The following is an 11,549-nucleotide window of genomic DNA, read 5'->3' on the forward strand; positions in this document are numbered from 1 at the left end:
ACCCTCTCCCCATAAATCATTCTTCAGACCACTATAATAGTGAATACTTAATAGTGAATGGAGTTCACTACAGAGATTTATACATAGCATTTCTCCACATAGGAATACAGATAATTAGATCTTACTGAGGCCCTTAAAAAGGCAAATTTAAAAAATTATGAGTTTTGTTTCTTTCCCCTCTGTTTCTTATTTACCTTTTCATGTTTCTCTCGCTTTTTTGTGGTTGGATATCAAACTTTCCATTTAGCCCTGGTCTTTTTTGTGCAAATACTTGGAAATCTTCAATTTTGTTGAATGCCCATACTTTCCCCTGGAAGTATATAGTCAATTTTGATGGGTAGTTGATCCGTGGTTGCAGGCCCAGCTCTCTTGCCTTTCTGAATATCATATTCCAAGCTTTGTGGTCTTTTAGCTTGGAGGCTGCCAGATCCTGTGTGATCCTGATTGGTGCTCCTTGATATTTGAATTGTCTCTTTCTGTCTTCTTGTAAGATTTTTTCTTTTACTTGGAAGCTCTTGAATTTGTCAATTATATTTCTGGGTGTTTTCTTATCTGGATCGAATGTCGATGGTGATCTATGGATCCTTTCAATGTCTATATTGCCCTCTTGTTGTAGGACTTCAGGGCAATTTTGCTGAATAATTTCTTTTAGTATGGAGTCCAAATTTCTATTAATTTCTCCCTTTTCAGGGAGACCGATGATTCTCAAATTGTCTCTTCTAGACCGGTTTTCTTGGTTTGTCACTTTCTCATTGAGATATTTCATATTTCCTTCTATTTTTTCAGTCTTTTGGCTTTGTTTTATTTGTTCTGTTGTCTTGAGAGATCATAGCTTCTAATTTTTCAATTCTAGCCTTTAAGGACTGGTTTTCCTTTTCAATCTGGTCATTTCTGGTCTTCAGTTGACTTGCCTCACTTTCCAATTCGAGATTCTGCCTTTTAAACTGTTATTTTCTTGCCTGATTTCCTTTTGAGCTACTTCCCATTTCTCTGACCAAATCTTTTCCAACTTTCTCCTCATCTCAGTTTTTAATGTTTCGAGAGCTTGTGACCGGTTTTGATTATCTTGGGATGGTTCAGATGTGATTGCTTGTTTTTTCTCCTCTTCTGATTGCTCGATAGTCTGGATTTTCTCTGTGTAAAAGTTGTCGAATGTTAAAGATTTCTTCTTCTTGTTGCTAATCTTTCTCTCTTTCTTCTGGACTTCTTGGATCTGGGTAGCCACCGTTAGCCCAGCAGCTTCTCAGCTTTATCCTCCCGCTCAGGGTCTGTCTGCGGTCCTTTGGCTCCTGAGGTCTGAGGTCTGGTTTTTTCCAAAGTCAAGCCTCCTGGTGGACCCTCTTGCTTCATCCTCTGCAGGAGGCTCCTTTACAAGTCTCAGGGCGCTGCTTCCACAGTCGTATACCCATCTGCACTGGTTCCCCACTCGTGGTTTCCGAGCCTTCGCTCCCGCCTGTGTCTGCCTCCTCCCGCATCTCCACCTGCACCTGCGCTCAGAGTCCGTGTGTGTTCCTCAGCTTTTTGGGGTCCTAAATCTTGCTGCTCTCAGGAACAGGCCCTGGAGCTGACAATGACTCGATGGGTGCCCCAAACTTGCTCTATTTCTTTTTAGCTGGCTTCAGAGCTGCAGGTGGTGTGTGTGTGGGGAGAGGGGGGTGGTTGCTCAGCCTGCGATTTAGTGAGTGCTGTTTCTCCCCTTTATAGCATGGAAATGCCTCGATTCCATGTACCTTCCACGCTGCACCCTGTTGTGGGGTCCTTCCGTTTGCCTGGGTTTGTTTTTATGCCCCCTTGAGAAGTCCTGTTTGTTTTGGTCAGGAGAGATTAAGCGCTGCTTTTTACTCTGCTGCCATCTTAACCCGGAACCACCGAGATCTGGTATTTCTAGGCCACTATCCGTCACATTTTTTCCCGTTAATTCCCTTGCTATTCTTGATCTTTTGTGCTTCCAGATGAATTTTGTTATTGCTTTTTGTTAAGGTAAAGTATTAAGATATGTTATGGAAAGGTAATAGGGGATATTGGTAAGGTAATAGCAAAGGGATAGGAGATGAAAAGGTAAATGATAGGATGATGGAACAAATGGGGAATATATATTAGGAAGGTAAGGGATGAATGGGGAATGTAGGAAGGGCTGATCAAACAGGCTAATCACAGAGGATAGAGACAGAGGGTACTGGAAGGAAATAGGCTGAATCCTTCAGGCAGGGAAGGTATCTCTATGATACCAGAAGAACTGGGTCAGCGAGAAATATTATAGGTATGGCTGAAGGGTTTCTATTGTTAATTTCTAAGGTCTCTTGAGGAAGGAGTCAAAGGGCTCCTCCCTGCCAGTGAAACTGAAATCTACAGGAAGTCTCCGCTTGCTTCTTCCTGCCCAAGATGGATGCCTAGGTTTGCTCTCAAGAAATAAAAAGGAAAGTTATTCCTTCCTTCTTCAGCCTTTGCCCTTGTATTCAGTACAATGGTTCACCAGAGGCTCTTGTGTAAATATCAAAGAGGATTTATTGATGCCAGGGGTAATCTGAGGGAAAGAGGGTTTGAGGATTTTGTAACTGCTGCTAGGGAGAAAGCTGATGCTGGGGGAAGGGTCACAGAGGAGAGGGTCAGACTGAGAGAGGCCAGCTCCCTCAGTCAAGGATTGTTTCACTGCCCCGAGGTAAAAGTATTTATCAGATCACTAGATAAGGGGGTAGCTTGATTTAGGATGTCCTTTCCTGCCTACAGAAACTAAATCCCACAATGTCCAACCACTAAACCAATCTTCCTCCCAGGGCTCAATGGGGAAATCCAGGGAAATAGCAGGCTGTAAATGGAGAGTTCAGGGAGAGGTCCAGAGAAATCATCAAGGTCCAAAATGCCCCAAAGGCAAAAGGCCTTTCAGTTGGAACTTCAGGGATATTTATAGATCAGCTTTAACAGTTCTCCCATGAGCCAAGCCCCCTTGCTGGTTCAACATTGTAAACCTGTCCAACTGACAGGGCTGCTACAGTTGGTTTGCAAAAGCTTTTGCTGCAACCCTGCATTACGTCTTCTAGTTCTACAAAAATAGGTTTTATTTTCATGGTTTGTTTGGTATGAAACTGAATAAGTAATATCATTTAGGTAAGATTGTCATTTTTTAACCCTTGTACTTCGGTGTATTGTCTCATAGGTGGAAGATTGGTAAGGGTGGGCAATGGGGGTCAAGTGACTTGCCCAGGGTCACACAGCTGGGAAGTGGCTGAGGCCGGGTTTGAACCTAGGACCTCCTGTCTCTAGGCCTGACTCTCATTCCACTGAGCTACCCAGCTGCCCCCTGTCATTTTTATTATATTAGCTTGGCCTTCCCATGAGCAATGAATGTTTCTCCAATTATTTAGATCTAACTTTATTCATGGAAAAGGGTTATATTGTGTTCATATAAGTCCTGTGTTTCTCGTGGCAAATAGACTCCTGAGTATTTTATATCATCTAAAGTCCAATAGATTATGCTCCATCCCCTTACCTTTACTTGGTGTGTGTCAACCTTCCTCAAATGTGTTTCTTGTAAACAACATAGGGTAGGATTCTGTTTTTGTAATCCACTCTGTTTTCTCCTTCCATTTTATGGGTGAGTTCATCCCATTTATATTCACAGTTATGATTACAGTCTGTGTATTCCCCGCCAGTTTATTTTCCCCTTTTGATCCTGCACTTTCTCTCTCCATTTACTCTGTCCCTCTTCACAAGTATTTTGCTTTAAATTAGCCCCTCAATTCACCCTCTTATATTACTTCCCTCCCCACCCTACTCCTTCTTATTCCCCTCTTTCTTCTCTGTAGGGTAAGATAGGATTCTATATCCCAATGAATATGGTTGTTATTGCCCCTTTGAGCCAATTTTTATGAGAGTGACATTTAAGTATGGCCTATAACCTCTGTCATCCTCCCCAAGGAGATAATAGGTTTTGAGATTAACTTTGAAGAATGGGTAAGATTTGATAAAGACCAAGGAATATGTTCTGTGTAGAAAGGAGGTCAAGGGTAAAGATTTGAAGATACAAATAACTTTGGGGAATGGTAATTCATTTTCTGAGGATTATAGAAAACGAGAGGATTAGTGGGAAAAGAAAACATAAAGACAAATTGGAACCAACTTTTACATGTCTGATTGAGGCAGACAGATTTAGGGTTGTACATTTGACAGGACCTTTAGATCTGTGCATTATAAAGATTAATCAATAATTAAAGGATAAATTGGAGAGGAGAGGGACTGGTGATCAAGGGAAGTCTAGGTCAGTGACTATTTTAATATTTCAGACTAGAGAAAATACATTATGACTAACTAGGTTAATGACATTGAAGAGTTAGAACTGAGAAATGGAATAGTTCTATTTTCATTATCAGTTGAATAAGTTGAGCTCTCACTTGTCTTTTTTTTTTAACTCAATAGTGCCTACGTGACATCTTGAGGGGCTCTGGAACTTAAAGAGAAGGAAACAAAGCTCAGAAATAAAGGTTCATTCCTTGAACAGCAATGAAAATCTTCCCAATAGCTCTCAGGGATAAAGAGTTAACTGGTTACCTGCCTTAGTCAAACAATAGCACTCAATATTCCCTCCACGAGTTCCCAGGAGAAACTGAACTTTCTCAAGATTCTAAAACCTCCTTAACTGACAGAAGAACTCTGCAAAGCCTGAAAAACTGTTATGCCACCTCTCTGCACCACAAGATCAATCTCCAAATCACAATCTTTAGAGAGGTCTTAAAGATCACTTCCTTCATTTTATAGTGAGGGAAACTGAGGTTCAGGCAGATAACATGACTAGCTCCAAATTACACATTGAGTTAATGGCAGAAAAAAAGACTAGAATTCAGCTTACTCTACTCCTAAGCTCAGTGTCCCCTCCCCACTTCCCACCCCCACCCACCCACCCCCAATCCAATTCAAAATAGATTGTTCTTCAGAACAGGAGAAAGGAGAGAGATAAGGAAACTGCTGTTTTGTGGAGAGTACTGGGGCCTTGTTCTCATCTTTGTTTTGCTATGTGGCCTTAAGTAAATTGCTCTTTGGGCTTTAGTTTCCTGTCAAACAGAAACAATAAGGATTTGGCAACCTACCTATGGGTTTCCTATTTGAATCAAGTGAAATGATATGTTGCAAAACATAGTGAAGAAGATATAGCGTTTTAGGTACATATAATAAAGAACCTGATTCTCTCAATTCTGAATTCTGTGAAATGATTTTCTATTAAGTGAGGGATAGCTGTCATTGGCTGGCAAATTTTCACACATTTATCTCTGTCATTAATTGCATAGCCCTAGTCACTCTGAATCTACCTGAGGCTACAGTGCTCCTAGATACATTCTTTGACTCTGACTTTTCTGTACTCTGGGCTTAAATTGTGGCCCTGCCCTTGGAAAATCACTGAACCACTATGGACCTCAGTGTCTTTCTAATAATGTCCTCACTTTCAAGAAGTTGTATGGATTAAATGAAATTGATGTGGAAGCACTTTGAAAAAATCCTATCATTATTTGGATGTGAGAGATTATGCTTGGATCCCTACTAAAAAGTTAAGTGAAGCCCCATCCATGGAGTCGCTTTATTTTTATTTCTCAGATAGGATCTGTTTTATTTGGCCTCACAGGCTCAGTTTAAAACAAATATCTGGGTTCAGAATTTCTAGAAAATTGGTATACAAGAAATGACACAATCAGGAGCCTTCTTGTTCTGTGAAGGATCAAACAGGTGAACACCATATAGCAATATAAACAAACAGATGGTTGGCCCCACATGCAAGAAACTCACTCCAGTTAAAGGTGGAGAAGTTATATTGGGGAAAGAACATGCACAGAAATGGAGTTTATACTGTGGCAAAATAATATACCCTAAAACTAAGCTTGGTTGAGAAAAGGCCATCAGTGTCAGATGTAGGAGGAAGAATTCCTAATCAGATCTAGATGAGGTGGAAATGTTCTTGGAGTCCCTTATTGATGTCAGGTTTGGATGAAGCTCAGGTTGGGGGAATTTTATTATCAGACCACAAATTGCTGGAAGGGCCTAATGTTAACTAAGTCAGTAGATGGAGATTGAATTAAGGTGCCAGTAGCAGGTTTTCTCATCAAAATATTGCAAGTCTTATCTGCCTAACATAGAATTAATAGTGGAAATGTATTGCCTATATGTTTCTATGGACATTTGGACCATTTAGTTTGAGTGACTCCATATTGGAGTCCTAGCATTATAATATTGTATCAAACTAAAATCAAATAATAACCGTAAACAATATGAAGTTTATAATTATCACAGGGTTATTTCCAGAAACACCTATCTAGGAACAAAAACAGATATGTTAGAGGTAGAACCAGACCCACAAAGATGTAGACAGTCACCTTCCTTTGTAATCTGAGGAACAAGGTCTCCCATCCCCAAAGTGTTAGCCCTATTGGTTTAACATGTCTGAAATTATACCATTAGAGATTTTCCTGATTTGAGGTCATGGATCCTATCTACTGTGCCATCTAGCAGCCTTACTTATTTTATACCAATCTTGAATTATTTTAAAATTTCCAGTCTTTGACTAGGCTACTTCTTTGAAAAACTTAGCCCACTTCTGTTTTCTTTGAGACAAATGTCAATCCTAGAAGTATACAGTTTTAAGGTTCTAAGAATATAGGCTAACTAAACATCTAAAGTCTAATACTTTCTATCACTTCCCTTCTATAGTTGACTTCCCTCACCCTTCTTTATTACCTTGATGATGAGATTTTCAATCTGACAATTTTATTCCCACAGATTCCTTATGACTGTGTGAACTGTGAGTCTGATAATATCCTGAGGATTGTCCTAGTTGGGAGAAGTGGAAATGGGACAAGTGCAACAGCGAACACCATCCTTGGCTATGAAGCTTTTGAATCTAAAAATTTATTACATTCAGTGACCAAGGAATGTCAAAAACAAACCCGGAAATGGATGTCCAAGAAAGAACTTGTGGTTGTTGATACTCCTGGATTATTTGGCACAAAGGAAAGCTTAGAAACCACTTGTACTGAGATCAGTCGCTGTGTCATCCTTTCTTCCCCTGGGCCACATGCCATCATTCTGGTTCTGAAGCTGGGTCGCTATACAGATGAAGATCAGCAGACTATCTGCTGGGTCAAAGCACTCTTTGGAAACTCTGCCACAAAATACATGATAGTCTTGTTCACTCGGAAAGATGACCTAGATGGGCGGGAACTGGATGAGGTTTTTAAAAGTTGTAATGTAAACCTCAAAAAGCTCCTTGAAGAGTGTGAAGGGCGATACTGTGCATTCAATAACAAAGCCCAGGGTGATGAAAAGGAAGCCCAAGTGACAGAGCTGCTGGATTTGATAGAGAAGATGGTGGAGGATAATAAGGGGGAGTATTTCTCAGATACCATATACAAGAGAACTGAGGAAACACTGAAAAAAAGAAGAGAGGAACTGAAGGCACAATACACCCAACAATTAGAAAATTCTATTCATGAAATAGAAGAAAAATATGTTGAGATATCAAACCCCACAGATGAGGAAAAAGCCAAAAAGGAGTCCAAAATAAGAGAGCTACGGCAAAAATATGAGGAAAATATTAAAAAAGTAGGTTCAGAGGCAGAGAAAGATACAAGTATATTGAGAGAAATAGTAAAGGAAAATAGAAACTTGATTTCTCAAATTCCACTTTGGTTCAAAAAGTTCATGTAGGTGCTTTAAAAAAATGAACCTGCTTTTTTTTTGTTCATAGCTATCCCTACCTAATTTTATATAAACTTATCTATATATAGAATTATTTCTGATTTCTTTCATATTATTTTTGAGGCCATGATAAAACAGATGTGATGGGGCAGAGTTCTCACCAGTGATATACCATTTTATAGCTCCCAGAATCAAATTTCTTCCTACTTTTGGTTGAGCTTTTACTTTCTGGGCCCCAAGTGTAGAGTCTAGGATTTGTCGACCTCAAATCTTTCATGAGCATGGATAAGTAATAAAGTTTTAACCTTTTTTGTTCAAATTGCTTCAACGCTTCTTTATTCCTGATCCTCCAGGACTCTGTGTCTCCACTCATCTATTAATCCCAGTGACTATAGAAATCTTTCTTGACTACAGTTAAATCCATGCCTCCCTTCCTCTTGTACATTTTAAAATGATTTTCTTCTTTCACCTAAATACTAGTTCCACTTTTCATTTCATTTCTGTTGCTGTTCAGTTGCTATGATCCAGATATAAACTCCTTGGAAGTAGGGATTATTTCTTGCATTATATCCACAATCCCAGCAGTGTACGCCATATATTGTTGATCAGTCACTATGAATTGTGTCTGGCTCTTTGTGACCCCATTTGGGGATTTCTTGCCAAAGATATTGAAGTGGTTTGCCATTTCTTTCTTCAGGTCATTTTATAGATGTGGAAACGAAGGTAAACAGAGTTAAGTGACATATCCAGAGTCACAAAGATCATAAGGGTCTGAGGCCAGATTTGAATTCAGGAAGTTGAGTCTTTCAGACTTCAGGCACAGTGCTCTATCCATTGTACATGGACACTTAGCTGTCTGTGAACCACATAAAAGATACTTAATAAATGCTTTTAATGGTTGAGCTCAGTCAAGTTGTGTCAATGATGTGAGATATTCTAATGGAGGCAACCTATTGACTGGGACACTCAAGAACCTAGGTACATGAAGATTTTTCCCCTCTCATATTTGACGAGGTTAAAGAGATGTTAGGGTCTGACCCAGTGAGAACAGAGCCATGAATAAATGTTGGAGTCTGACACAAGGCTTTTCCTACACCTCTTTAACATTCTACCACTTGTTTTTACCATCACTTAACTTACACCAGGTATTCTGTCACCTGATATTATCAATCCCTTTATCAATTGTATCATTTTTTACATCATCTACATATTGTCTGTTTACATATTGTTTTATCCCATTCAATCTTAAGAGTTACTTTTCTTCAAAGTATAAATTCATATATCATTTGTGTTTATCCCAAATTACATTTTAACAAATTGCATTGAAATACATATTTACTCCTAAACCATGAAATCATTCTTGTCCAGAGTTCATATTTTGATAACAATTCATATATCCCAATCAAATATAACAACTATTTTGAAATTCCTTTTTTCAATATTCCAAACTCTTAATACCTGTTGCATTCCACATTTATAGATGAACAAATTTAAAACTTCTCTTTCCCCAGTATTCATGATATTGTCATTTGTTGCTAGTTTTAACAGTACATACATTAAAATAACATTTCATTTGAAAACCTCAAATTTAGATCATACAGAATTTTCTCCATATTACATTTGAATTTTCCAGAATGCTGATACTGATTCTTATACACTTTACACTTTTTTAAAGTAAAAAATGCTCTCTACCAATTAGCTACCCATTACAATTAGAGAAATCCTAGTTCCTTTGCCTTCTGGTATGTCACATTTCAAGTCTTCCACTCCTTTTACATGGTAGTTTGTGAAGAGCCCGCTCTTGGCTTGGATGGGTCTCTGGAGGTGGGATGGCATGATGATAATGAAATGGAAAGGAGCCAGAGGGCAAGTGGAATTGCAGAGGCTGTTCTCTCTGGTGCCATCTGCTGATTTTTATTTTTATACCCTTCTTTCTTTATGATCTCATACAGGTTTTGATTTCCCCATACATTCAAAATCACATATTAACTTTTGAAACATCATAAGATTGGCATTCACTAATTATCTTACTATGGTTAAACAAAGAAGCAAGCTTGTCAAGAATTATTCATTATGGAATGGTTTAGTTGGAACTTATTCTTTTCAGCCATCTTTAAGGTACAAGAACATCATTTCCTAGTTAAGCATAATAGTTAACTAATTAAATCATGTATATTGTTACATTATACTATGCATTCCCACCATCAGTCAAGGAGATAGTTATGGTAGTTGATTACATCGAATAAGATACAATAATATCAGTCTGGTCCAAAATTTTGTTCCTATGCTGTTCTTTCTGCTATAGGGTCAATAAGAATGCAGTTCTGATAGGGTGATTCTGTGCTAATTTATCATTCCCTTATTTTCCTTGTGTTTCACTGTTTCTTTGGTCTGTGGGAGTTTGGGAACAAACTCAGGCCAGGTATTTTCTTGCTGGGAACTTTAGAACCTTGCATTAACTTACTAACTGCTGTTTTTTTTGCTGGGCTGATTCTAGGGGAAATTTCTATACTCTAGGGCAGGGGTCGGCAACGTATGGCTATTTTGAGGGCCAGATATGGCTCCTTCTGCAGGAGCCATAAAGTCAATTTTTTTCAGTCGCTGTTACAGGAGCCGCACTGTGAGCACTGTACGGCTCTCATGAAATTACATTTTAAAAAATGTGGCATTTATGGCTATCACGGCCAAAAAGGTTGCCAACTCCTGCTCTAGGGGATTGTATAGGGGTTTATTTTGGGATAGTGTTGTGTGCAGATGCAAAGCATGGAATCCCTGCAAAGGTACAAGGATGGCCTCACCCAGAGTTCCAGGGGACCCCCTGGAGAACTTTGGGTGAGGGGCAGTTGAGAAGGGTTGTAGACAGTTAATTGGTTGTGAGCTGACACTCTGCTTGCTACTGCTGACTTGGGGTTTCTCCTGAGGTGGCCATTGTAGCATAAGCTAGTGATTTCTACTCATAGGGTTAGCCTATTTGTTATTACTATTCTTCATTAATTTAATTATATAATTACTTAGTGATTAGAGAGTAAGATAGTTATCAATAGTAAGAGAGCCAGTTTTAGTTAAGTGTTTCCTCCCCTCCAGTGAGGAGGGGGGAAGGGGCATCCATTTAACAGTTCAAGGTCACCTTTCCTTTATCCTAAAACCTTCATTAACTTCTCTAATTTTCCTTGTTAATTCCTAATATAACTTTTTACCTTCAAATCTGTGCCTGATAATTATTTGGGAAGATACTTACAATTCAGTCTGTACATTTGGGTTGAATCCTGTTGGCTGCCAGTTTAAGAAGATCTCCTCTGTCCTCAACTGTTAGATAACTAATTTCTATATACTCATCATACTGACCTGTGAGGAATATAAATTCAAGAAAAGGAACATCAATTGGGGTTTCAGCCATAACTGAAACTTACCAGAGGAATCTTATTCCTGTCTTCATTACCAACTGAAGCAGAAGCAGTTAGAGGGAGAGGGGTTTGAGAATCAGGAGTGTTTTACCCCCTCCTTTCCTCACTGTAGCCTGTCAATCTCTGGCTCTTAACTTAAAGCTCTATTTGGCCCTGACACATTTATCTGCTTCTCCAAACTATCTGTTATTATCATCATAACAGTTTTGGCCAGCCAGCCTAGGATTTGTACTATAGGACCTAGTGGAGAAGAGATAAGATGGCCAACATGTTAAATAGAGCAATTGTTACCTTGGGGTGCTCTGCTGTTTTAATTTATGGGATTTGGCAAACCTGTGCTGCATTTTGGTTTGTCACTGTCCCCCAATTTTTTAGGTCAATAATAGAATTTTATGACACTTATCTATGGCTAACAATTACAGTTGGAGAGGCATTGGCTTATGTACCAACAGGCATAGCTATGACTGC

General features: G+C 39.1%; 1 protein-coding gene across 1 annotated transcript in view; it reads left to right on the forward strand.

Annotated features, from left to right (window-relative positions):
- LOC123249866 (GTPase IMAP family member 7-like) overlaps positions 1–7,996 on the forward strand; it is a 14,033-nt gene extending 6,037 nt beyond the window's left edge. The window contains exon 2 of the mRNA XM_044678965.1: positions 6,760–7,996. Within this exon, the coding sequence (XP_044534900.1) occupies positions 6,760–7,686 (927 nt within the window). The 3' untranslated portion in view covers positions 7,687–7,996. The remainder of the gene's footprint in view (positions 1–6,759) is intronic.
- Positions 7,997–11,549: the final 3,553 nt, after the last annotated feature.

The sequence above is a fragment of the Gracilinanus agilis genome, chromosome 5 (genome assembly GCF_016433145.1).
Source record: "Gracilinanus agilis isolate LMUSP501 chromosome 5, AgileGrace, whole genome shotgun sequence".
NCBI lineage: Eukaryota > Metazoa > Chordata > Mammalia > Didelphimorphia > Didelphidae > Gracilinanus > Gracilinanus agilis.